The sequence below is a fragment of the Furipterus horrens genome, unplaced genomic scaffold, assembly GCF_987537825.1.
Source record: "Furipterus horrens unplaced genomic scaffold, mFurHor1.1.pri manual_scaffold_6, whole genome shotgun sequence".
Lineage (NCBI taxonomy): Eukaryota > Metazoa > Chordata > Mammalia > Chiroptera > Furipteridae > Furipterus > Furipterus horrens.
The window spans coordinates 111,802,687-111,830,482 of record NW_028327176.1 but is presented as its reverse complement, the minus strand read 5'-3'; the positions used below and the strand labels follow the sequence as shown (position 1 = coordinate 111,830,482).

The window sequence follows — 27,796 nt, the reverse complement described above, 5'->3', positions numbered from 1 at the left end:
ATCTTCGAAAATAATTCCACACTCCCTGGAAGGAAACTCACTCTAAATTCTAAGTTTGATGCCTAGAATATCTAAACTCAAAGGAGAGAACCCTAAATTCACTATCCTCATCAAAAAGAAAAAAAAAGAAAAAAATGCTGCTAAAAATTCTTTATTTTAAATTGCAGACTAAAAAAAAAAAAAAAAAAAAAAAAAAAAAGAAAGAATTACCTGTTGAACAAGGCATCTGGAAATTGGGATCATTGCTATCCAAAACAGGCAAACAGAACTGGTTACTTGCAGATCCTAGCATAGGATCCTTATCGCTGAGCATGTTCTTCAGCGAGTCCTCTAAGACATTTTGACTTGAACTAAAATCCTCACAGACTTCATTCTCCAGGTTGGATCCTAGAAATAGGGCATCATCTAAGTGTTCAGTAGGAATTAAATGATTAAATGTATCAACTATATCCATGAAGACTTCTGTGTGTCTTTCAACCCTATAGAAAGACAAAAAAAATACCATAAGAAATAAAGCTACCAATTGATAATCACCTAAAACCAAATTATTTTAATAGTTTTGAGTCTAAGAACACACTTAGGTATTTCTGAATTGTTAAAAAAAAATCCTCACTGTTTTCCAATATACATTTGGACATGTAGAACGAATTGTTACTAAAGATTTCTTCATCATGCATGTAGAATATCATTTTACCAGAAATCCTATTAAATGTTTACTCATTATTTTTCGGGGGGGGCACTATGTATATACTCCATTAATTTGATACATCTGAAAGACCTACAAGAATTAAACCATAAAAATCATGTTTTTAACCATAATCCTCCCATAAATTAAGAATTAGACACTTGTTTTACAATAAGTCCTTATAAAAGAGCTAAAATAATTTATTGTCCCAAACATATTAAAACTGCAAAATAGCCTTGTTTTATTTATAAAGCATTTGAAGAAAGGTAATGTAGAGGGACAAAGTTTTTTGTCGGGGTAGTAGGGGGAAAAAATGGAAAGAAACTATAAACTAAATCCAATAAATCAAAACTCAGCTCCACACACACAGGCACAGATGTGCACATACACACATTGGCAGGGAGTCCCTTTAGGATAAAATGAGATAAATGACAAGACAACAACATATCAGAGACTTAAATTTATTTTAGTGAGTTATATGGGGCCCATACAGATTTCAGGCTAGTCTCATATTTGAAATGTACCTACACACAAGGTATCACTCAGCAGAAGTCATCGTGTACTTTAGAGGAGCCTCAATTATAAAAATTTGAATTATTTTCTATATTGAGAAAACTGAAGGGATGTATGGAGGGGCAGGGGAGTCAACAAAAAACTGAGTAATATTCAGTTAGCTAGAAAATTCTAATTAAGCAAAATTTCAAGATTTTTTAGATTAGCCCCAAATGTACCAAAATTTCCTCCAAGTATCCTTTAATTCTTTTCCCTATAAAATGAGAAAGGAGGAAGTTCAAAGATACTCTACAATATACTGGGTGTATATTATATGCTGCTAAACATTTCACGTACATTTAAGAAAAAAAATCATTTAAGTAATTTAAATGCCTTCCCCAAAGTCACAAAACAGAGCAAGACTGAAACACAAGTTTCAAGGATCCACAACCCATGACCATAAACCCTTACACACTGAGCTACCTAGCTAGCAATTGACTAGACTTAACTCATTAAAGGCTCTTCTTTAAAAAGAATTTTCCATAATTTTCAACATAATTTTCGATCACATAAGTGGTTGCCTGGGGCCTTGAATAAGAGTGATGGACTGCAAAGAAACAGGAAGATACTTTGAAATTTATGAAACTATCCTAAAACTTGATTGTGGTAGTAGTTTCATGAGTGTATATATCGACCAATATTCACCCATCTGTTCATTTTAAATGGATGCAGTTTATTGTAACTAAAATTTTACATTTTTTAAAAAGGAAAGAAAATTATCTCGCTCTTACAAAAATTAATCCTCTTCTAAACAGAAAGATGTTGTTATTTCTTCTCAAATTCTACAATATCTTTATATTGAAATAATAAGGCATTGAAATAACAAAATGTTAACTCGATGACTCATGGCTTATTTTATATGCATTCTCTAATTATAACAATAAGAGAAAATTACAGCTCACAATGCTGATGAAAAGTCAGGAAAAGTTTTAATTCCCTAAAACTGTATACATCATCAACACTCCCACTGTTTTCAGATTCCAACGAAATTTTAGTATAATAAATTTTTGGTAATTAAAAATAATTTACAAAAGTTTACTAAATCTTTACAAAATTATATAAAGAGAATGAATAAATTGGTACAGCTGAATGTGCGTGAATCTAAAGTGTACAACAGGTCAAAACTACCTCCTCTTCAGAGCTGCATCCCAATTAATAATCTTTTTTTCTCAGAAGAATCAAAAAGAAAAAAAAGACAATTCCAGCTCTAGGGGAGAAAAAGTTAATGCTCCTCTAAAAATAGTATGCTCAACTGAAAAATGCACTCATTGCCATAACATCATGTTTCTTTTATTGTTTTCCTATTACAGTTGTCCCATTTTTCTCCCATTGCTCCCCACTACCCCGCCCACCTCCCCCTCCCACATTCAATCCAAACCCCGTTGTCCATGTCCATGGGTCATTCATACTAGGTTCCTTGACTAGACCCTTCCCCTTCTTACACCCCTCTTCTCTTTCCCCCCTACATCATGATTCTGGTAAATTCTACAAAGTTCACCTGAGGTCTGCCTTTCTGTTGCCCCAACTACTGTATGTGTGTGCTTTCAAGTGGTAGGAACATTCAGAACAGTCAGAAATGAATTAAGGTTACACAGCTTGAAACCACAAAGCTATAAGAAACACCAGTCCATTCAAAATAGAAATCTAGATGAGCAATTTTTTTTTTCCTTAATACTGTTATTAGGGAACAATCTTAAAACTCTTTTACTAAAAGTACCTTCAGAGCCTATGGCATATTTTAAAATCTCAACAGTAGTCAATATTTAGTCTTCAAAGATCAATTAAGAAAAATAGTAAAGCACGTTGTAAACAGGACGGGTGAATGAAACTTTCCAGTATTTTTTTTGCCAAAACTAGGATGACTTAGAAAGTGTGCTTTCTTGGATTTAAGTAAGCATATCAGAAAAAGGCTTCTACAGTCAAACATTAAGAAAGACTGACAAAACAAAGTTACATTTCTTTAACAATACTTTTATTCAACAAATGTTAAGTAGCTATCATTGTGTGAAACACATTCAATAGGCCAGTAAGACTGGGAATCTTCCCAGACAGAACGGAGTATAAAGCAACTCAAACCTATAGGTCCAAAGAAGACAATTTCTACAGGGCACATAACAGGACTAGTATTTTATGAAACTGCTATAAATATAAGACTGATTTTTCATAAGTGGTTCCAAATGGCTCTGAGGGCAAATTCCAAAAGAAGAATGCAAAAATAATAATATACAGCCATCTCACAAGACAATTTTGAAAGTAACATTTAATGTAAGTATAAAGTAATTAATTTTAAAAAAATCAGTTTTAGATACCAAGTGCTCAGTCTCAAAAATAAAAGAAAAACCATGCTAAACTGGAAAACAAATGTTAGTCAATTGTAGAAATATTAACCTGCTTAATTTGAGCACACTAATCAATGTGATACCTTGGACTGGATCATGAAACAGAAAAGGACAGTGGTTGGAAAACTGGTAAAATCAGAGTAAGGTCTGGAATTTAGTTAATAGTAGCGTACCAATGTTAACCTATAGTTCTAATAAGGCACTGGCATTATGTCAGATGTAGCAATAAGGGAAACTGGATAAAGGGTATAAAAGAACTCTATACTATGCTTGCAACTTTCTACACATCTAAAATTATTTCAAAACTAAGTCCTTTTTAAAAAAAATAAACAATCTACAATATAATACCCTCACATACCGAGTAATGTAGGTATGATCTAATTAATAAAAACTGAACTGGTTCAGTGACTACACAGACTGCTTGATTTAAACTAATTCCTATTTTTTACACTGAAATTTTACTTAAATGCTTCCTTATATTTGAGGTTATAAATTTAATAATTAAAACATAGCAAGTCTATCTAGGGTGTACTTTTTATTGATTTTAGAGAGAAAGAGGACGTGAGAGAGAGAAGGAGAAACATCAACTTGTTCCATTTATGCATTCATTGGTTGATTCTTGTATGGGCCCTTACTGGGGATTGAACTTGCAATCCTGGCATATCAGTACAACACTAACCAACTGAGCTACCCAGCCAGGGCTATCTAGGGTGTATTCTAAGTGACTAATAATATATACACATCCAATAAAATCTGAAATTATTTCTGGGTTAACAGACAATAAAATATATCCAGCTAAATCAGAAAATTGGATAATCTGCTTAATTCAAAATTACTCATTTATTCATGTACTAATTAAGCATTATAAGTACCAGTGAAAGAAACCCCAGTCTCAAACTCAAGGAACTGACACTCCAAACCAGATTATAGACAAAAAAATAAATAAAACACATAAACAACACAAGAAAATATCAAAGTGTTGAGAGGGACTGCAGATAGTATCACAGAGGAAGGTGAAACAACATGAGACCAAGAAAAACTAAGCAGGTAATGTGTGAGCTGGCTCCTAAAGGTCCAGAAGGCACTCAGGCAAAAGGAACAAACAGCATGTGCTAATTATGAATGGCTCGGTTTGATCCTAACAGCCATTTAGAAAGACTCAAATTAAGTATCAATACTAACATCTGAATAAAATTTAATCTGAGTTCAGAGATAGTTCCCACTTTAAAATGCTTGTCTCATCTGAACTCTCAGAGAATTATACTTGTACTTGAGCCAAATTTAGTTTACACTCATGATACTAGCATACATTGTTTTCTAAGTGTTTCATGTGTGAATAGAATGTAAAAAGATTTTAAAAGCACCATCAACAAAAACACTTCTACAAAGATCCCTTTTAATTTAAAAGTAAATCAAAATTGAGTAGCTCAACTTTTCAGAAAAATATTCAAAGTAAAATTATATAACATCTTAAAAAAAAAAAAAAGTACATATAAACCTAAAGTTAAATCACTAAAGCAATCAAAGGTCCTAACAGGTTATTCTTTTAGGAAGCTGTCTCATGTAGACTATTGTCATGTGAGTATGGCAGTGGCATGAAGTAGCAGACAAATACATATCAGGAAATTATAAAATCTAAGGGAAAACACTAAAGAGGATACTAGTAATGGGGGTGATAAAGAGGGCATTCTGTGTATGGTGGTAAATGAAGTACCTGCTAATAGGGAAATGTGAGCCAAAACCTGAAATGAGAAAGGGATCCACGCATAAGGGGAACAGTAACCCAGGCAAAGACCTAAATGCAAAGGCCTTGGTGCCTTCCAGCCCCTACACCACAGTTTAAGTTAAGCCATCAATTCATTAGGCAAGCTTGAAATGAACAAATTTCTAAGAGGCAGCAGTAGTAAAAGAAAAACAGAAGTACCACTACTACTAATGACAACAAAACATAAAACTTAATGTGTTTTAACTTTATGTCAGGAACTGTTCTACATGCTTTACATTAGTAGTTTTTAATCTGAGGTGACTGTTCCCCTCCAGAGGACATTCGGCCAGGAATGGAGACATTTTTGGTCATCACAACTGGAGAGGGCATGCTGACATCTATTAAGTATACTACAATGCTAATGCTCTGCAACAAAGAATTAACCGCCAAAAAAATAGTGCCTAGATTAAGAAGCTCTGCTCTACGTTCATTAATGTAATTCTCACACCAATGCTATATTATAATCCCAACTATACAAGAAAAAGGGGGGGGGTCGGATTAAATTATTTTGATACAGTAAGTGGTAGAGATGAAAATCTGAATCCAGAACTTCATTCAAAAGTCAATGCATTTAACACTACCCTAAATTATCTCTTTATAAAGTTAAATCAGATGTTTATTATATAATGTTGGGCACCGTACTAAACTGAAATGCATAATGTCATTTAATGTTCACAACCACACAATTAGGCGGATACTTTACATTCTCAATTTATGAAAGCAGCTAAAGCTTAGCAGTTACACCCAATATTAAACATGTGACACAGTTGGGACTCAAATCCACTCTTGACACAAAGGTCAGTTTTTTAATGATATGATGGTATGAATAATAGGTTATCCTTCCAGTGTAAAGTCAAAGAGAATCAATAGTTAAGCCATTTGATATGACACAATTCTACAAAGTCATGCAAAGTGTCTGCCTTACTAATACCAAGGCAGACCTAAGAACCTAGAAAAAGAACTATCAAGTACAAGATGAAATTCCTCAAAACAGAATTACACTAACCAGCAGTACTAAAAGAGTCAACTTCAAAGTTTATAGCCATATCTTATTGGCATTATAGGAAGCATTAGCAGTTTGGATTAACCACGAAAACAGTGGAGTAGCTCATCACTAAAAAACTATGGCCTAGGTAATAATAGTTCAAACTAAGATGTATTAGCATGTACTTACTATGTGCCAGGCCCTAGGCATTATCTCATATGTTCCTCATAACAACCCTGTGAGATAAGTGAAATTATTATTTCTATTTTACAGATGAACAAACTGAGACCCAACCATTACATAATTTGCCTAAAGTCAGAATATCCAAATCAGAAACCCGGCAGTATGATTTCTGAGTCTATACTTTTAAACTACTGTTCTTTATGCACTCTACTTGCATAACATGTGTTAATTTTTATGTTATTAATGAAATCTCTAAAAATAGTGGAAACAAAGTGATGTACCCTTCTTCCAAAATAAATTAGGAAATATGCATTTAGCCCCTCCCTACACAGAAAAAATAAAATGGCTAGCCTCAATGAGTATAAATATTTTACAAAGTAACTACAAACTTTGCAATTTATTTTCAGTCTACAATTTTAGAATGTTTCCATGTGGCCAGCTCACAAAAATTATGAATTAATTAAAACTCTGAAATTTAGCCTTTCTGTACAATCTACTATGCCATGCAAAACTGTCTAATAAAGTTAGACAGATTGTGCTATGAGATTAAAATTTCTGTGTAATATTTTGAACTTTCTACTTAACCATTTCTCTTTATCCCCTCTTTATTATACAAATAATCATAAGAATTTTAATCCCCTGACCATTAAAAGATGATCTAAATTAAATACACAATGCATGAAATTATCCTGTCTATACATTTGGCAATTTCTCATATAAATAGCTTTGAACTCTAATACAACTGAATACCTCATTTATTTAAATCTTGTCTCTCAATCTAGACTATGTTCCTTGAGTACAAACAGCACCTGGGTCTCAAATATTTTGAATCAAATCAATACTGTCAGCTATCTTTCCCTGTGTAATCAAAAGGCAAAAATTATGTAAAAATATTTTTTACTGTTCTCAATGCAAGTTTCATAAATGTGTAACAACATGCCAAGTCAATTTTGTAGTTAAAAAATAAAATGTCTATGCTTTTGAAAAGATTGCACAGGATTATCAGGGGGTGCTCCAAGAAGAAATAAGAGAGAAATAAAGCCCAAGAAAAGAAATTCAGCAGCCAATTGTCAGAATTCTTAAAATGTGGATGAATGAAAATATTTAGAAAACAGCACTCCAAAATCCTGAACTTCCTGACACTGTGTGGTGGAGTAGTTATGGGTAATTCACAAATTTGAGATGCTAATCAACAAGACTCATTATCTGCCCCCAAAACAGAAAAGATCTTATCTTTATACAAAAATTAAGTAAAAATAATTTTGCAAGAAATCTTTCTATAGACAAAACAGTGAACTTAAGAAAGCAAAATATACAAAAAGGCAAATGCCGTATTAGCATGTCAAGGAGGATAACCATTATCTACATTTTAGTAACCCCAAAACAGAACTGTATACATAATTTATATTCACCAGTTTTTCCAAGTACAATCCATACCATGTAAAATCTACACTGAAAGGTAATTTTGCACTAATCTAAATTGTCACTTGCTGCCTTCCAACTTTAATCAATAATAGTTTTATTAATACGCGATTGATAAGGAAAAAGTATTAACCTTTCCTGATTCCAATGGTAAATTTAAACTTTAATAACATGGTTTTAAATAATTAATAATAAAGGTAATTTCCTTTCAATTTTTCTATCCTGAAATTTACATTTTAACTAAAGCTATTTTCATCTACATTTGGATTTGAGGTATCTGAATAGGCAACAGATGAGTATATTACAGAATCAGCTAAAGTTAACTGAGGTCTATCCAAACAGCATGGAATGCATAATTAATTCAGTGTGATAAATACGTAAGTTCACTATGCTCCCAATGGATGCAAAAGCAGTAAAATAAGTTAATTTTCATGCTCTTCAATAAATGTACCTATAAAGTATGCCAAAAATGGGAAAACTGGTTCTATCACTAACTTGTTTTTTATCCTTTTGACAAACCACCAGCATAACTACAAAATAAAGCTCAAAAATCTAAGGTTGTAATTCTGCATACTTAATAAGTTGCCCACTTTCTGCTGCTAAGGAATCAACTGTGTGTGGCTTAAACAGAGCAATAATAGCTCCTAAAAAGTGCCCCCATGAATTCTGTTACTATCATGGGGATATGGAGTATACAGTTAAAAACAGTGATAGTGATGACGATGAAGATGATGATGATGATGAAGATAAATTAACATATGACCAGCAAACAGAACTGGGGAGAAAAATGATTAAGGGTAATGTTAAAAATTACTATTCCAAATAACAATATTAACACAACACCTTTTTTGATCTGGAATGAATATACAAATTCAAAAATAAAAGAATGCTAAAAAGATTTCCTGGTTCCTTGACTCATGTCTCTTTCACACCACAAACACACCCAGAAACATTTTTCACAATCCCAAACACTTCATTCAAGAATCAAAAAATGATAGGAAACGAATGAACAACGGAGGCGTAATTCTGGAAGACCTCAAACAAACGACCAGTTTGGAAAGAGGAAGACAAGTTCAACCCCCAAATAATAACCAAGTATAACAATATACTACTTAAGTATTCCCTAAGTAGTTTACTGTTATCTTTTTTTTTTTTTTTTTTTTTTAGCTTCAAATAAGATGGTAATGTTATCTGGGGAACGTTCAATTACCTGTGTTTAATTGTAAATTAAGCATCTCTACACGTAATGAAGATTAATTAGGGCTAGATAGAAATTAAAGCGTTGTTGCCACCTGCATTAATGATTACCCATGATCATATTCTGCAAATGATTCTTGAATAGCACCCAAAATCACACTCAAATTACCACGAATCGTAAGTCTCGGAAGTGGCATTTCCTACCCGAAGATAGGAAACGATCGTCGGACCGGGCAAAACACTGCAGGGGGCCTGAGGGGACTGGACTGTGCGTGGTTCCAACATTTCCTCCCGATCTCCCTCGTCCCCGCCCCCCCCCCCGCCCCCGTGTCAGGTGATTAGTTAATTTAGCACTATTAAACACGCACGCACGGACGGGTGGTTCAGTAAATTACACAAATTATCGGGAGGCCAGGTTCTAGGCTTCTCCTTTCAACATAAGCAAAGGGGTCGACAGTTTGGGTCCTGGACACAAAAGCGCGCGGCAGGAGGAAGATGGATGGAGTGCCAACTCCCCATCTCCACCAGCCGGAACCGCACTCAGCCTCACAGCGAGGGCCAGTCCCGGGTGCCTGGATCCAGGGCCCAAAGCTCAGTGCCCGGGCTCCCTTGTAGGCAAGAGGCCCGAAGGGCCGGGTCGGGGGCCTGCAGGCTGGGCCTTCCCAGCAGCACCCGCCGTGACTCCAGGCCTGCGCGGCCGCGCGGCGTCGGCGGCGGTGGGGCACACTCACCCCCGACAGCCCCGGAGCAGGAGCCGGGGAAATATCGCGATCCCCACCCTCTGCCTGGCGACCTCGCCGCCGAGGCTCTCCCTAGCCCGCGGTCCAAACGGTCCCGGGCGGCAGAGGTGCGGCCCGGGTAGGCCGAGGACGTTGCGCAAGAAGCCAGAGAGGAGCTCTCCCAGCCGCGCGGGAGAAAGGCGCGGAGTGCCCGCCGCGGGAGGGGCGGGGAGAGCAGCCGAGGCGTCGCGCGTGTGGAAGGGGATGGGGGAGGGGAGGGTTGCCCGTCTCCCTGGCCGCGGCCAGAGCCGCAACTCACCCAGCTCCGCCAGACGAGCGCTACCACTGGCAGCAAGAGGAAGATGATGGCCGCTACCGCCACCGCCGAAGAGGAGGAGGAGGAGGAGGAGGAGGGGGCCTGGTGGGTGCCGCGGAGAGGGGGTATGCGCAGGACGTCGGCGTCGCTGCCACAGCCTCTTTTCCTCAAGGGGTCGGGCAGCTGCTGCTGACGACACCTTCCTGGCTTCTGCGCCGCCCTCTGTGTCCTCGTTGCAGCCGCCGCCGCCCAGAGCCCGATGGCCGCCCGCCTCGTGGGGACTGTGCAGAGGTGCAAGACCCCACAGCCATCGGCGTGCGGCGCCGGCGTGGGGGTAAAAGCTGAGCCTGCGTCACGTGACTCCACTGTTTACCGTTCCGGGCCGCGGTCTGAGCTGCCGCCGCGCCTGCGCGCTGTGGGCCCGGCCGCGCCGCGCCTCCACGGGATCCTGGGCGGCCGCACTCCACCGAGCTTCCGCGCCATTCCAAGGCTTGTAAGGGACCGCGCAAAGCCCGCGGGATATTAGCTTTAAGCGCGCGAGCAGACGATAGGCGAAAAGCAAATAGATGGTTTCTTTTTCTCGGCTGTAATAAGCCCTGAGTCTTCATAGTTACTGTAATATTGACGGGCCAATCTGCTCCCTCACAGTACATTTTATCACATGGTTATGTGTTCAAGAATTGTGGAGGAGGTTGGAGTACAGTAGTTAAGCCCCTTGCCCAAGAATCCCTGCAGTCTCTGCAGAGAAGTCCCATTATTAACCACCTCGATAGCTGATCTGCTTCAGGACTCGTTACCTCCTCCAAGAAACATCCCTCATGTAAGTCAGCAACTCTGAGAAGTGCTGCCGGAGGACCCCTGAGAGGTCCCCAGAACCTTTCAGAGAATCTTCAATTATTTTAAAATTATATATATATATATTACACATATATATTTTCTTCATATGCTTAAACCAAAACAATGTGTAGCAACTGATTAAATGCAGAAGCAAAGATGAGAATTCAGCTGTCTTCTAAGACACAGATTGAAGAAATTTGCAAAAATTTAAAACAATGTCACTCCTTTTATTAAATTTTGGGGAAATATATTTTTCAAAATAAATATTTGTGATAATGATGAGTTGCTTTTTTTTTGTTTTGTTATTTTTAAATGTTTTTTCCCCTTAGGTCCAATTTCTAAGAGGGTAAATATCAATAAATATAACTAACCCGTATAAACAAAAGCTCTTCAATGACTCTCGGTAATTTTTAAGAGTATGAATCTAGTTTATGTGCTTCCAACAGCAGCTTGGACTGACCCCTATCTCTCATCCCTTAGTAAGCACTGTCAGGTATTGTGAGTCATCACCCTGACCAGAATGAGCTCCTTAAGGACAGGAATTGTGCCTGCTACCTGCAGGGACCATTACAGCACCCACTAAAGAATGACAGCCAGCACCTGCTGTGCTCTTCTGAAACCTTTATTTGCTAATTTAAGCCTCACACCAACCACAGGCCACATTTTAAGATTTGTGCAGAGTTGAATAATAGCTTGCAGGCATGTGGTGAAGATCTCTTCTGTACTCTCTCCAGTCTTGTGGTATTACTAGCACTCCCAATTCCAAATGCTCTTCCACAAAGGAGATTTAGATTGTCGTGTTTCTACTGGAATCCTAGAATTTCAGCCCCTGCCTCTACTCATCAGTCTCTTAAAACTTTGTTTTGCAATCTTTTTAATAATTTTTTTGAGAAGGAAAAATAGAAATGAGTAATTTAAAAATGGTTTTTAGCCCTGACCAATGTGGCTCACTTGGTTGGGAGTCATCCTGCAAAGCTGAAAGGTTGCCAGTTAGATTCCATGCCCAGCTGCCAGTTTGTCCCCGGTCAGGGCCTGCAAGAATGACAACCTATTCATGTTTCTCTATCACAATGATGTTTCTCTCTCTTCCTCCATTTCCCTCGCTCCAAAAATAAATAAAATATTTCTTTTTTTAATGTTTTTGGAATGTCTGAGATGAATTTCAAAAATAAATCTAATTTTATCTTCATTCTTTTTCTGTACCTCAGTATGAAATTTAAAAAAAGTTTTAGGAAAGAATAAGATTATTGTTATAAATAAAATCCAACCCTAAAGGAATTCAGTAGGTAGAGCTTGAATGGAAAATAATAAAATAGAAAATCCCCTTAGATGAGCTGGGGAAAACTTACCATATTACAGAAATTGTAGTAAATTTATGTTTTTAAAAAACAAAACAGTGATAAAAAGAAAATGTAGAAGCCATAAACCTGTCACATTTACAAACCAGGATTTCTAATCCTAAAAAAGCCAACAAGCTTGTGACATATCATAATGTTTTGATTCTATTATTTTTAAGTATATTTTATTGATTATGCTGTGACACTTGTCCCAATTTCCTTTCCCTTTGCTTCCCTCCACCCAGTACCCCCCTTTACCTCCAGCAATTCCACCCCCCTTAGTTCATGTCCATGGGTCGTGCATTTACCTTTTTTGGCTCCACCGTTTCTTATATTATTCTTAACTTCTCTGTCTATTTTGTACCAACCAATTATACTTCTTAATCCCTGCACCATTTCCTCATTTCTCCCCCTTCCCCCTCTGTGCTGACAACCCTCCAGATGATCCCCACACCTATGATTCTGTTCCTATTCTGGCTTGGTTAGCTGGGTTTTGTTTTTATTTTTTAGATTCAGTTGTTGATACTTGTGAGTTTGTTGTCATTTTAATGTTCATGGTTTTGATCTTCTTTTTCTTAAATAAGTCCCTTTAACATTTCATATAATAATAGCTTGGTGATAATGAACTCCTTTAGCTTTTTACCTGGTCTGGGAAGCACTTTATCTGCCCTTCCATTCTAAATGATAGCTTTCCTGGATAGAGGAATCTTGGTTGCAGGTCCTTGCTTTTCATCACATTGGATACTGCTTGCTACTCCCTTCTTGTCTGCAAAGTTTCTTTTGAGAATTTAGCTGATAGTCTTGTGGGAACCCCTTAAGGTAACTCTCTGCTTTTCTCTTGCTGCTTTTAAGATTCTATCTTTCACCTTTGGCATTTTAATTATGATGTGTCTTGGTGTGATCCTCTTTGGGTCTAGATTGTTCAGGACTCTATGCTTCTTGGACTTGTATGCCTATTTCCTTCCTCAAATACGGGAAGCTTTCCTTCATTATTTTTTTAACGTAAGCTTTTAATTTCTTGCTCTTCCTCTTCTCCTTCTGGCTGGCACCCTTATGATTGGATGTTGGCATGTTTAAAGTTGTCCCAGAGGTTCCTAAGCCTCTCCTCATTTTTTTCAATTCTTGTTTCCTCATTTGGTACTGGTTGACTGTTTTTTTCTTCCTTATGTTCCAAATCATTGATTTGAACCCCAGTATCCTTTCCTTCACTATTGGTTTTATGTGGATTTTCCTTTGTTTCATTTAATATAGCCTTCACTTCTTCCCTTATCTGTTTGCTATACTTAAGGATATCTGTCAAGTCTGTGAGCATTCTTATCACCAGTGTTTTGAACTCTACGTCTGTTAGGTTGGCTATCTCCTCTTCACTTAATTCTCCCACTGGAACCTTGATTTGTTCCCTCTTCTGAGCCATACTTCTCTGTATCCTCATCTTAACAGGTTCCTGTATTTGCTATCGCACCTGTTATGTTGTAAGGGGCGTACAGGGCGACTTGTTTCAGCACGTTTCGGTGTTGTATGTGGTGGGGAATGAGAGGGAACAGTGCCACTTGCTCAGCACTTGCCCCTTTTCCAGGTACTTCTCCTGCTTCCCATATGGGACTGGTGCCTCTCTAGCTATTGCCCTGGCTGTTGTTCCCAGAGTGGGTGGGTCTGCAGGCATTCTAGGACCACGGGGACCCTTTAAACAAGCAAATTTTGCTGAGAGACCAGCAGTTTCTTCCTCTGTCCCACCCCCCCTGGTTTGCACATTCAGAAGCAATTAGGCTTTATTTTCCCCGATGCTAAAACCATGAGCTGCATGGTCTGGTCTGGTGTTGAGAGCACTCCCCTGGTGCCCTTCACTACTTTTTAAAACATGTGACTGCGCTTTCCACCAGCCTGACACTGCTGCCACTGCTGCTGCTGCCTCCACCACCACCGCCGCCACGCCATGTTCTCTCCACCCCAGCTCCGCCCCTCCTACCTGTCTGGATGAGTATTTCTTCTTCATATATTTGTTTGATGGACTTCTACGCAGCTTGATTTTCTGGAACTTCTGATTGTCCTTAGTTTTAAGATAGTTGTATTCCTTCTTAGTAGTGGAGGGAGATGCAGCATGTATACCTAGGCCTCTATCTAGCCAGAAGTCTGATTCTATTATTTTGAACCAGCCAAGAGCCCAGATTCACATTTGTCCATTAATGATCTTTGCTTTTTGCTTCCAGATATACACATAAACTATCTATCTTTTACCCAGTCCATACAAAGGTTGCTAAAAGACATGCCCAGCATAATAACACTGAGACGGCTCTTACTGCATGCAAAACACTGTTCTAGTTAAAAGACCTATCAGAAAATCAGGTTGTATTTAACATTGAAACCTACAAGTTAACTCAAGAAAATTAAATTTGATAGAAAACAAGACAACTAACAATAGCTAAAATTGACAATATATTTGTAATTGACTTGAAAATTATGAAAAAACAAAAACCAACAAAACTTGGATGTTGTAAACTTAACCCAGGAAAATTGAGCCTGGAAGAAAGTGAGGTCATGCAAGACAACTCACAATACAGATACAAAAATTAATTTTGATATGATAAATGTGTGCCATCACTGGAACATTGGTCTCTACAGTATCAGCTCACTAAAGATAGAAGGGGGGTAAGGGGTGGGAATGGAAGCGTTAATTTCAGTGAACAAAAAGTCAATAAAATATTAATTTTTAATGAATTTTTCTCTGGGAAACACTTTTTTTACAAATCAGTATACTTCAGTACTAGTTTAGATATATGTAAATGTTTTTTATTCTTAAACATGGGATCAAAACAATGGGGTCAAAATATCCTGACTCATTTTACTACAATCATCATGAAATTTAGAGGCTTAATCCAGAATCAGAGAAGGAAAACTCTGACTCCAAAAAACCTCCGCTGCCTTGCGGCATACCTCTTCTGGGGAAAGACTAAGGGAGTAAACCCCGACAGAAAATCCGGAGCCGGAGTCCCTAAGGCGGTTTGACGTTGTAGTCAACACCGGCAACTCCTGCGGCGCACCTGAAACCAAGCTGTATTGACTCCGTCTTTCCCTTGGACCCTTCAGCTGCGAAGAGAGGGGGGGTCTGCTGCATGGGCAACAGCAGACCCTCCATATCACCCTGCCCAGGCTCTGTAGCTTCAGCTTCACTGGAGAGGACACTCCAGCGTCATCGCAAGATGTCGATTCAACACGGGAGGAGACAGATACCGTGTCACTCCCGAGTCGGACTGCACAGCCATTCTCGGCGGTGCAGATAGACTCTTAAGAAGCTACACCATCGTCTCTCGAGACGGACGGCTGCCGACGACGAATCCAGAATATGTTGTTCCTTAAGTCAGGCTTGCTCCCTACCCATGCATTTTGTTACCTGCTTTCTCCAGAAAGTGGCTCCTAAATACTCAGGCTTTCAGCAGAAAATAATAGGTGAAAAGTAAATGCATGCCCCGTCCCTGGGTAAATAATTTGCTTAGCATAACAGAGTTCAGGGGATCTAGAGAGGCAGAGCCAAACAATCAAATAAAGCTTATCTATGCACCAGGACTATGCAAGGCATAAAAGCACCTTTGTAGACTTCAACAACTATTACAGTACAGGAAAGGAGCAAACCTATTTCTCTCAGCCCTTCTACATTTTTTTACCTGCCAACCCACAAGTAGCAGCCATCTCAGATTGTTACCTAACTCAGGCAGGGTGTCCCCAGGCAAAACACTGGAAGGGGTTGTCCTTAGTCTGCACCACCCAGGGCCAGAGCCTGCACACCCAGAAGACAGCTACAGACCACATAGGAACACCACCATCCTGTCGCTGCACAGCTGATCCTCCACAGAGGGCAGAGGTTCGTGGTCAGTGGTCTTAGCCAATCCTTGCAACTGAGTGACCTGAGTAAATCCCCCATTGGCCTGCCAACATCAATCAAGTCTCAACTACAGGAGGAGGGTATACTCAGCCCACATAAAAGGCATACCTCCGGTACCCAGCTTAAGTGATAGGGGAGGTTGTGCCACTAGGCCCTACAGAACACCAACTATGTTAGGCCACACTACCAACACATGGAGTCATAGAAGTTCTACCTAATACATAGGAACAAACACAAGGAAGTTGCCAAACGGAGCAGACAAAAATAAATAAATAAATAAATAAATAAATAAATATATATATATATAGCCCAAATGAAAGAACAGATCAAAATTCTAGAAAAGGAACTAAACAAAATGGAGATAAGCAATCTATCAGATGTAGAGTTCAAAACACTAGTTATAAGGATGTCAAGGAACTTAGTGAGAACCTCCATAGCACAAAAAAGATCCAGTCAGAAACAAAGGATACACTAATTAAAATTTTAAACAAACTTCACAGGGAAACACAGTAGAGTGGATGAAGCCAAGAATCAAATCAATGACTTGGAACATAAGTAAGCAAAAAACAACCATTTGGAACAACAAGAAGAAAAAAGAATCCAAAAATAAGGATAGTATAAATAGCCTCTGGGACAACTTCAAGCATTCCAACATTTGGATCAAAGGGGTGCCAGAAGGAGAAGAGAAAGAGTAAGAAATTGGAATTCTATTTGAAAAATAATGAAATAAAACTTCCCTAATTTGGTGTAGGAAATAGACATGCAAATCCAGGAAGCACAGAGAGTCCCAAACAAGATGGATGTAAAGAGGCCCATTCCAAGACACATCATAATTAAAATGCTAAAGGTTAAAGATAAAGAGAAAATCTTAAAAACAGCAAGAGAAAAGCAGTTAGTTACCTACATGGGAGTTGTCATAAGATTGTCAGATCATTTCCAAAATAAACTTTGAGAAGGGACTGGCAAAATCATGAAAAGCAGGTACTTACAGCCAAAATTGCTCTCCCCAGCAAAGATGTTATTTAGAATCAAAGAGCAGATAAAGAGCTTCCCAGGCAAGAAAAAACTGAAAGAGTTCATCATTATCAAACTACTATTATATGAAATGTTAAAGGAACTTATTTAAGAAAAGAAGATCAAAACTATGAACAATAAAATAGCAATAAATACAGACTTGTCAACAGTTGAATCTAAAAAACAAACTAATCACACAAAAAGAACAGAGACAGAATCATGGGTATAGAGAGAGTTTTGATGGTTGCCAAATTAGATTGGGGTGTAGGGGGATGCATGAACAGGTGAGGGGGTTAAGAAATACAAATAGGTAGGTACAGAATAACCATGGGAATGTAAAATACAGTATAGGAAACAGAGTAGCCAAAAAAATTATATGCATGACCCATGGACATGAACAATGATGTGGGGATTGCCTGAAGGATTGGTGGGTGCTGGGTGGAGGGGCACAAAGCGGGGAAAATCAGGACAACTATAATAGCATAATCAATAAAATATAATAAAGAAAATAAAAGCTAAATAAAGAAAGAAAGAATCTAAGGAATACCATCAAGTTTGATATTAAAAGACAGGCTGATTTGCAGATAATACAATACCAGGAAAACAGAAGAAGCAGTGGGTAATGATTACTAAATAGAAATGGAAGCAGAGACAGCATGTATAGCAGCTATTTTGAGTAGTGTTTTGTTAAGGGAAGCAAAGAAGCAAGGAAGCAAGGAAGCAATGGAGGAATAGAAATGGAGCAATGTCAGGAGATAGCAGAGATATGCTCAAAAGAGAGTTGTATGTGTATGTGAGTTTGATCAGTTTGTTAGTTTGAGTGCTATTAATAAACTTGTGGATGTTGGCCTTTCTTAAGTGTAAGGATGCCCTCAGCATTTTAATAGGGGGTGGGGGAAAGTGGCTAAAGCTTCAGGTAAAACTGTTGATTTGTTGTTGTAATATAAGAGAGATATCTACTAATGACTGAGAGTAAGCCAAGGTGGTATATTGGAATATTTGAGGAGAACAGAGAAGCAGTGAAGTTGATGTTTGTAAGACTGGAAAAGCAAGATTACCCAGGGAAATAGAGAAGACATTTTGAGTAATGTGAGTACCTATTTTACATTTGTGTTGATGAAATGAAGCCAGTTAGCCTGGTTGCATGATTTCCCCCAGCAACAGTCTGATTCTCAGGCAGAGGCAGTTAAGAATGTGTATAATTGGATTCAATTAGAGTTGAGATTTTGCCAGACAAGTGTAGTGGAAGAGAGAGAAGCAATGAGGTGAAGATAATTTTTTTAGGGAGTAATAACAGTGATGGAGTTTGAACTACAAACTGGGTAACAGAGAAAGTAAAGACAGGAAGGAGATCATAGATAATGAGAAAGTGGGTTCAATAGGTTGGCACCTGAAAGAGGTAGGAAAGCTACCATACTATGGACAGTAAAGCAAGTGTGATGGAAGGCCAGGCTGGTGACGAGATTGTGTGATTCCTGAAAGCGAGACTATTGGAGGTAGTATCATTTCAAGTGATGGCAAGTTCTCAGATATGACTATGGGAGTGACTAAGGTGAAGTGAAAGTGGGTTCTAGGATCTGAAAGATCAATGTATTAAATGGGTTGTTTACATGAACATTGGCATCATGGAGCATAATGGCAGGAAGAGGAGTGCAGAAGAAGGCTGAGCTAGAAGCTAAAGCTATCAGAGGAGTGGAAGGACCAGGAAGAGGTAGATGACGGCCATGAGGAGGAGGAAAGAGTAATGAAACTGAGGAGCAAGAATTTAAAAGCAGTGTTTAATTTATTTTTCCAAAAAAGAAAGAGAGAACTAAATGGTGCAGAAAAAGAGCAATGGAGAAATGGAAAGCTTGGCCCAAGGTAAGAGGGATATAAAAAATATGTAGCCTCCACTTGAGAGGGTTGAGAGCAAACAAGTTCCTCCAGGAACAGTCAGATTTCAGTTAAGTCAAGAAGGTAAAGGTGAAATGCTGAGAGTCATTTAAATATAATTTTCAACTGGTTAAAGACCCATCTCCCTATTGAAAGAGCAGTTATTTGTACTCTGAGTACACAGAGAACCAGATTTATCAGATATGATTAAGAGAAAAGTAAGTTTTATGCTGCCTGTACTCAGCCCCAAGCACAATGGGAACTCAAAAGGGCATGTCCCTAGCCCAAAAGCACAATCAGGATCACAGCTCTTCCCCAACCCCCAGGCAAAAGACAAAGAGGGGGATAGCTGTCCTCCCTGCAACTTGCAGTTTCCCAAGATGCACTGGGTATATGTCACCCTATCCAAAAGTGGGGAAGCAACATCAACATGAAGCTCAAGAAGTTACAGTTAAGGGATTTCTTTTTTACAGCTTTTCTCAAAGTGAACAGTTCTAGCACTCCTTGGCTGGACATCACGTTTGTGATTCTTTTAAATTCTATCACTCATAAGCTAATAACTTGTTCGTATTTGTGTTTGAATTCAAACTACTGTTGAAAAAAATGTGATAAAATCTTGTGTTCAACTTATCTACAGAAAGAACCTCAAGAAAATGTAACATTTGCTAGGAGGGTCCAGGCCCTGAGGGAAAAGTTCTCTCAGGCAGTCCTATCAATAGAAATGTGTAGGAAGCCTTGCTGACCACAGTAAGGAAATCAGAGCACAGACTGGAAGGTTTGGAAGAGAGAACTGAGGAAGACGACTTCATCAGACTAAAGGAGGGACTGGGAAGTGAGGGGATGACACTGTGTGGTTATTTCCTAATAACCAAGGAGGCCATAGAGGAAGAGTTCTCAGGGGGCTGAAAAAGCTAATTCCAGGACTCTGGTGGTAACAAATTTGTCATGTTCTAGAAAAAGAAAAAGCTAGTGTGACTGAATCATAGTGTGTAAGACAGAAAGCTGAAAGATTAGCAAGAACCTGGTAAGCTAAAGCAAAGATTTAGAATCTGTTGCCAATAAAATTGGAAGCCATTGGGGGATTTTTAGGCAAGGAGTGACATGATCTAATTTTTTTTGGAGGGGGGACAGTTAACAACTTTGTTGAGACATTAATTTACATATCATAAAATTCATCCATCTGAATTGTACAATTCAACAATTTTTAGTTCATTCACAAAGTTGCACACCAATAGCACAAATAATTTTAGATTTTGATGGACAAAAAAGGAGTCCCATACTAAACCTGACAAGCAAAGGGAAGTCCTGCATGGCCGGCCCTACAAACTCAAAGACCTAAAGTAACCACATTGGATGATCTGAAGTTAAAACTTCCTAATTAAAAGTGAGTCATGTCCTAGGCCAGTAACTTCCTTGACAAGGGTCAATCTTTGCCTTAACTGAGACAGTCTATTAATCTTTTGAATTTACAGTGACAGATCTTGGGAATGTCAGGGTATTTTCCTTTGTACAAACCCCTCAGAGCAGCACAACCATTCACTAGAACGGAGACCACAAAATACCTCATTGTTATTGTTATTTGTTAACTATCCTATACCCACCTAAGTAAAAGACATGTCATTCATTTTACTTTTTATCCAATCCCAGAGATGTTCCCCCACTTTGCTTTCTCCCATCACCCTAATCTATCACCAATGCATTTCATGTAACCCTTTACGCCACTTCCTTTGATTGTAATGTATGAAATAAGGTGCAAAACTGCCATTCTCTGGAGCATTTTCTCAATCTGTTGACGTTTTGTTTCCTGGCACCTGTCAGTTTGGTTCAAATAAACTCATAAAATTCTTACAGGTTTGGATGCTTCTTATAACATTTTCATCATTCCAAAAAGAAATTTCTAATCTTTTAGCCATCACTACCCAACCGCCATCCTCCCACCACCCCTAAGCAACCAGTAATTTCTTCTCACTAATCTACTTTTTGTCTCTATTGATTTGCCAATTCTGGGCATTTCATATTCATAGAATCATAAAACCACCTAATCCTTTGGCTTCAGTTCAAATGTCACTTCTTTCCGGATACCTTCTCTAATTCCTTATACCACAGGACCTTCATTATATTCTCCGGGACTCCTCAACTTATTTCTAACTCTTCCTGTTACAGAAACAGGGGTGTTCCAAAAAACCCCAGAGTTTGTGGCTGGGGGATGGGGAAAAGGAAGCAGCTTTTAGAATGCCTCCACATGCCTGAGGCTGGTGGCTAGTGTCTTTTTTATGCAAAATGGCATTAATGCATCCAAAGCCTCAAGTAGATGGGAGGGGACTGGGACCAGGGGAAGGTGTGGAAAAGGCACACAGAGCCTGCGTGAGGTTCTGTGAATGGTCAGAACTGGTTACCGCAGTCAGAAGACGTAGTCAGGGATTTAAAAATAAGCGGCAGACATTTTAGCCAGGCTGACTGTTTGGATTTGACTGAGGCTGAGGCTGACTATGTGAATTTAACTGGGACTGATGATGCAGTTTTAAGGAAGGGACGTACCTTGCTGCTTTGAAAAGGAACAGACTGACCATGTGGGTTACAAAAGGACTAACTATGCAGTTTACAAGGAGGCTGAGAATCCACGAGGTTCTGGATTAAAAGCTGGTGGACCCCGTAACACAGACGAGGTCTCCCCAGTCTGAATTAAATGATTGGCAGCTACTGGCAAATCTGAACTGTGTTTGGAAAGTAGGGAAACGGTTTCTCTAACTTTTCTAAAACTAGCCTGGTTTGGTAAGGGGGAGGCAAGGATATGTGCTTATGGGTGTTTTAAAGAACATAAGACTTAACAACAGAAATCCGCAAATAACTAAATCTATATAACTGTTAAGTAAACAATTCTTTTTCTTTTCACTAAACTCTGGTATTGAGAGTTATAATTTTGGCGGCGGGCAGTCGGGCCCCGAACTAAAGAGCCTGTGGGTTTGTTTTCAATTGGAGCAGCCCAGGGGTTCTATAACATTCCCACTTGTAATTATTTAAATAAGCTTGTGTAAATTAATCATTTAATGTTTCTCCTCTCTTCTATACTGTACTCTTCAAAAGAGCAGAGGCTATATGCTCAAACTTCTCATATCCAGCACAATATTTGTCTCATAGTAGAAACTTAATAAACATTCCTTGGCATGATGACTTAAATGTAACAAAAATGATTTTGCATGAGGGCTTTAACCTCTAAAAAAGGATTTTTGGCCCTGATTGCTGTGGTTCAGTTGGTTGGGCTTCGGTTATCCCACAAACTGAAAGGTGACCAGGTCGATTCTCAGTCAGAGCACATGCTTACCTGGGCTCAAACAAGAGGCAGCGAATTGATGTTTCTCTAAATCTCATTCCCCTCCCTTCTTCTCTCTCTAAGAATAGAGTTTAAAAGGGGTGGGGGGGGGGGGACTTGGTTGTATTTCATCATCATCCTTTACTCTGTTATTACCTAGCCACCCCATTTCAGCACCCCCAAGGCAGGGGTCAAAGAGAGTAGAGAATGAACAACATTGGATATTGGTTCATGAGCCAGTGCAGTATAATTTTGTCCTAATGCTTCTGCAGACAGAAACCAAAGGAGTTGTTTTCAATTGAAAGAGTTCATGAAGTGAGGAGATAAAATGCACTGCTCCTTTGGTATTCAGAAGACCAGGTATGGTATAGCAGGGGGGGAAGGCATTTCCTCCACTTCTAAGCAGAACGTAGACAGCTTTTACACCTATCAGACTTCAGGGAATGTGGTGCTTTGTTGGCACATGAAGGGTTCACAGTTTTGATAGCTCTGTGAGATGTGACCGTCAGCCTGACAGTCGCCATTGTCACAGTGCCTGCCCTTCCCCAAACCCAATAGTAGTAATTTAGTAGGCAACAAACAAGAGGAAAGCTGGGGCAGGATAACAGCAGAACACTGTGAGCGCATATGAAACCTACTGATCTTCAGATTAAGGCAAATATATATAAACCAAAAATTTAGCTGTTGATATTCCTTATGAGATCACTAGATTTTTGTCCCCCATCCCCACCCCCAGTAAAGGTGGCAAGAGGGATGCGCTACAGGATGAGGAGATCAAATATCTACACACTTCAGGTGAGCAAGTGTACTCCCACTCCAGCAGGGTAGACGCAGGTGGTCATCCTTTTCATGTTGCAATGAAATGAAATGCATGTTTAATCATGCAAAGCTTAACATTTTAAGCAAATAACAAATGGTTGAATGGTAGTTAATCTTTAGCAAAAATTGATGCCAAACCAAATGGTAGCTTAAAAAGAATAAACTTCATTGGAACTACTGTAACAACATAATCAATAAAATATACTTTAAAAAAAAAAAGAATAAATTTCTAGAAAACAATAAATAAGGAAGTTTAAAAAATTTTATTGTTACTATAAGTTTATTATAAAAATTATTACTAGTTTAATTTTAACAGTTTGTTCTTGGATACAGGAAAAATAATCGTTTAACATAGTGCCCTTGTGGTACTAAGTATCAAATTGGAGTTTTCTGGTTGTTTCCTTTTTCCTCACCTGAGAACATACTTATTAATTGAGGAGAGAGGGGAAAGGAGGGAGAGAGAAACATTGATGTGAGAGAGGAACATCTGGTTGCTTATCATAAGTGCCATAACTACACTGCACCTGACTACGCCCTGACTGGGGACAGAACATGAAACCTAGGTATGGACCCTGACCAGGAATCCAGCCTGCAAACTTTTGGTTTACTGAATGACTATCCAACCAACTGAGCCACACTGGCCAGGGCCAAATTGGAATTTTTGTAATAACTTACTTTCAACTCATCAGAGAAGGAAAACTCTGACTCCAAAAAACCTCCGCTGCCTTGCGGCATACCTCTTCAGGGGAAAGGCTAAGGGAGTAAACCCCGACAGAAAATCCGGAGCCGGAGTCCCTAAGGCGGTTTGACGTTGTAGTCAACACCGGCAACTCCTGCGGCGCACCTGAACCCAAGCTGTATCGACTCCGTCTTTCCTTTGGACCCTTCAGCTGCGAAGAGAGGGGGGGTCTGCTGCATGGGCAACAGCAGACCCTCCATATTACCCTGCCCAGGCTCTGTAGCTTCAGCGTCATCGCAAGATGTCGATTCAACACGGGAGGAGACAGATACTACCATGTCACTCCCGAGTCGGACTGCACAGCCATTCTCGGCGGTCCAGATGGACTCTTAAGAAGCTACACCATCGTCTCTCGAGACGGACGGCTGCCGACGACGACGATGACTTTCAACTGAGATCTCTGTAGGAGCTACATATTTCTAAGGCTAGGTCAGTGTCAGTACTGGTGATGGTGATGTTGCTACTAAGGGGATTAAGCTTTCCCTCTTCTCCAGTAGTAATTGACAATTTATTTTTCTTGAAGATTTCCTTGACAGTTTACACATATATATATGACAATTCTATGATATAAAGTTTTGTGTACTACCTCAGAAAGGTATTCCTAAGATTTCTCATCCTGTTACCAAGCAAAAGGGGGTTCTTTTATGTGGCACCTTGGTATAAAACCCAACAATTAGTGTTGAAGAAAACGGGTCTTTAATTACCAACCTGGGGGTGGGGGTGGGGGGGCAGTGAACACTTCAATTCAGAGCCCTGTTCTCTACGAGACTCAGCACTTTCCTTGCTTCCCAAAAGGCTGTAAACCAAAATTAAGCCCAATAGCTCCTCATCCCTCATCTGTCATCTGTCTCCTTCAGGATCTGGGGTACGATGTCATTAGCCTCCGTATAACAGTCCAGCAAAACATGTGCTGTGTTGCACTGGATCATGCATGGTTCTCTCTCTGCCCTTACAAACCCACATGGATCTCCTTTTGCACCTTCAAAACCATATGGTTCTCTCCTTCTTTCTAAAACTTCATGGTGCTCTCTCTCCTTCTAAAACTGCATGGTGCTCTTCCTGCAAATGGCTGCTGCCTTATTTTTGAATCTCTGACCATAACCTGTGACACAGTGGGCAGGGTAACCAGTTCTGACCATTTGCAGAACCTTGAGCAGGCCCTGTATGCTCTTTCCTCACCATTCTATGGTCAAAACCCCTCCCACCTCCTTGGGGCCTTGGAAGAACCAAATTCTTCTGCATAAGTAAGACACTAGCTACAAGGCATAGATATGCAAAGGCATCTTGAAAGCTGTTCCTTCCCTAATCCCCCAACTGCAGGCTCTGGGGAATTTTGGGGACCCCACTCTGTAACAATCCCAAGAAAATATTTATTTACTTAAAGTATATTATATTGATTATGTTATTACAGTAGTCCCAATATTCTTTCCCTTTGCTCCCCTCTGCCCAGTACCCCCCTTCCCTCAAGCAATCCCACCCCAACTCTTAGTTTATGTCCATGGGTCCATGGGTCATGCATATAAGTTATTTGGCTACACCCTTTCCTATATTATTCTTAACTTCCCCCTGTCTAGTTTGTACCAACCAATTATGCTGCTTAATCCCTGCACCATTTCCCCATTTCTCCACTTCCCCCCTCCCAGCTGATCTTCAAATAATCCCCACGCCTATGCTTCTGTTCCTATTCTGGTTTGGTTAGCTGGGTTTTGTTTTTATATTTTAGATTCAGTTGATAGTTGTGAGTTTATTGTCATTTTAATGTTCATGATTTTGATCTTCTTTTTCTTAAGTAAGTCCCTTTGACATTTCATATAATAATGGCTTGGGGATGAGAAACTCCTTTAGTTTTACCTGGTCTGGGAAGTACTTTATCTGACCTTCCATTCTAAATGATAACATTGCTGAATAGATTAATTTTGGTTTAAGTCCTTGCTTTTCATCACCTTGAATACCTCCTGCCAGCTCTTCTTGCCTGCAAAGTTTCTTTTGAGAAATCAACTGATAATCTTATAGGCACCCCTTTGTAGGTACCTCTCTGCTTTTCACTTGCTGCTTTTAAGATTCTCTCTTTATTTTGAACCTTTGGCGTTTTAATCGTGATGTGTCTTGGTGTGGTCCTCTTTGGGTCCAGCTTGTTTGCAACTCTTTCTGCTTCCTGGATTTCTATGTCTATTTCCTTCACCAAGTTTGGGGACTTTTCCTTTATTATTTTTTCACATAAGCTTTCAATTTCTTGCTCTTCCTTTTCTCCATCTGGCACCCCTATGGTTCAGATGTTGGCACGTATAAAGTTGTCCCAGATGTTCTTAAGCCTCTCCAGATTTTTTTCAATTCTTGTTTCCTCATTCTGTACAGGTCCACAGGTGTTTTCTTCCTTATGTTCCAAATCATAGATTTGAAGCCCAGTTTTCTTTTTTTCACCATTGGTTTTGTGTGGATTTTCCTTAGTTTCATTTAGCATAGCCTTCACTTCTTTCCGTATACATTTGCCATACTTGCGCATATCTGTCAAGTCCGTGAGCATCTTTATCACCAGTGTTTTGAACTCTACATCTGTTATGCTGGCTATCTCCTCGTTTGTTAAGTTAGCTATCTCCTCATCGCTTAGCTCTCCCACTGGAACCTTGATCCATTCCCTCTTTTGAGCCATACTTCCCTGTCTCCTCATCTTGACAGGCTCCTGTGTTTGTTTGCCTCTGTATCTTAGGTAAAGCTCTTGCACCTGTTACATTGGAAGGGGCAGAGCCTTAGGAATTCATCAGTACAGGACAACCAGTTACACCACCTTGTGGCACTTCATGTGAGGGAGGGATCTGAGAGAGAACAATGCTACTTGCTCAGCACTCTCCCCTTTTCCAAGCACTTCTCCCACTTTCGTTTTGGACTGGCACTTCTCTAGCTGTTGCCCTGGCCATTTTTCCCAGAGTGGGTGGGTCTGCAGATGTTCTAGGACTGTGGGAGCCCTTTAAACAAGTGGACTCTGCTGAGAGACCACCAGTTTCTTTTATTTTTTTAAGTATATTTTATTGATTATATTGTTACAATAGTTCCAATTATTTCCCCTTTGCTCCCTTCTGCCCAGCACCACTCCTCCCTCAGCAATCCCCAACTCCCAATCCATGCCCATGGGTCATATATATAAGTTCTCTGGCTTCACCCTTTCCTATATTATTCTTTTTTAAAAAATTAATTAATTAATTAATTTTTTAAACAATAAAAAATAACAATCCTCCCCTCTCAGACTTAAGACACTTTATAATCTTATAAAAGACAATGGGCGAAGGTCTCAAGCTCCTCTAACTGCTTCAAGCTGGACATGGTCGTCGTCCAACCTACCCTTGGGTCCAGAAATCCCTAATCAGAGTGGGGGTGTGGAGGGGAGGGTGGCCTTCCCATATGGTGAAGGATCTTGCAGACTCCAGGTCAGTTGGCTGTCCCTGGACAACAGCATGGTTAGTTTAACAGGCTGTCATCCTTGTATTCTGGGAGCAACAGATTTGGCAAAAGGGTTAAAAGGCATCATTAAATCCATAACCACTAGATGACAAAAGGCAGCGATTAATTTTTCAATGTCCCACATTAGGGAAAAAACGGGCTTCTTTGGAAGAAGGTGTGCCAGGCAGGAGAGACCACCAGTTTCTTCTTTGGCCCCAACCACCACTGTTTTTCACAGTGGTGGCTTTATTTTCCCCGGTGCTGGGACTGTGAGCTGCAAGGTCTGGTCAGGTGCTGGGAGCACTCCCCAGATGTCCCTCCCAACATTTTAAAACTTGTGACTGCACTTTGCACCAGCCTATTACTGCCACCGCTGCAGCTGCCACTGCTGCT

At 39.5% G+C, this 27,796-nt stretch overlaps 1 protein-coding gene across 5 annotated transcripts in view; it reads right to left on the bottom strand.

Moving 5' to 3' along the window:
- Positions 1-10,531, bottom strand: part of PHF3 (PHD finger protein 3) — an 83,016-nt gene extending 72,485 nt beyond the window's left edge. For 2 of the 5 annotated variants that reach the window (XM_090282633.1, XM_090282634.1), the window contains exons 1-2: positions 10,167-10,531; positions 211-479 (exon numbers count right to left, since the gene is read on the bottom strand). In XM_090282633.1, coding sequence (XP_090138759.1) covers positions 211-454 — 244 coding nt within the window. In that variant the 5' untranslated portion in view covers positions 455-479; positions 10,167-10,531. Of the gene's footprint in view, positions 1-210; positions 480-9,859; positions 10,010-10,166 lie in introns of those variants that run through there. The other 3 variants (XM_090282636.1, XM_090282635.1, XM_090282638.1) reach the window with 3 other exon arrangements.
- Positions 10,532-27,796: the final 17,265 nt, after the last annotated feature.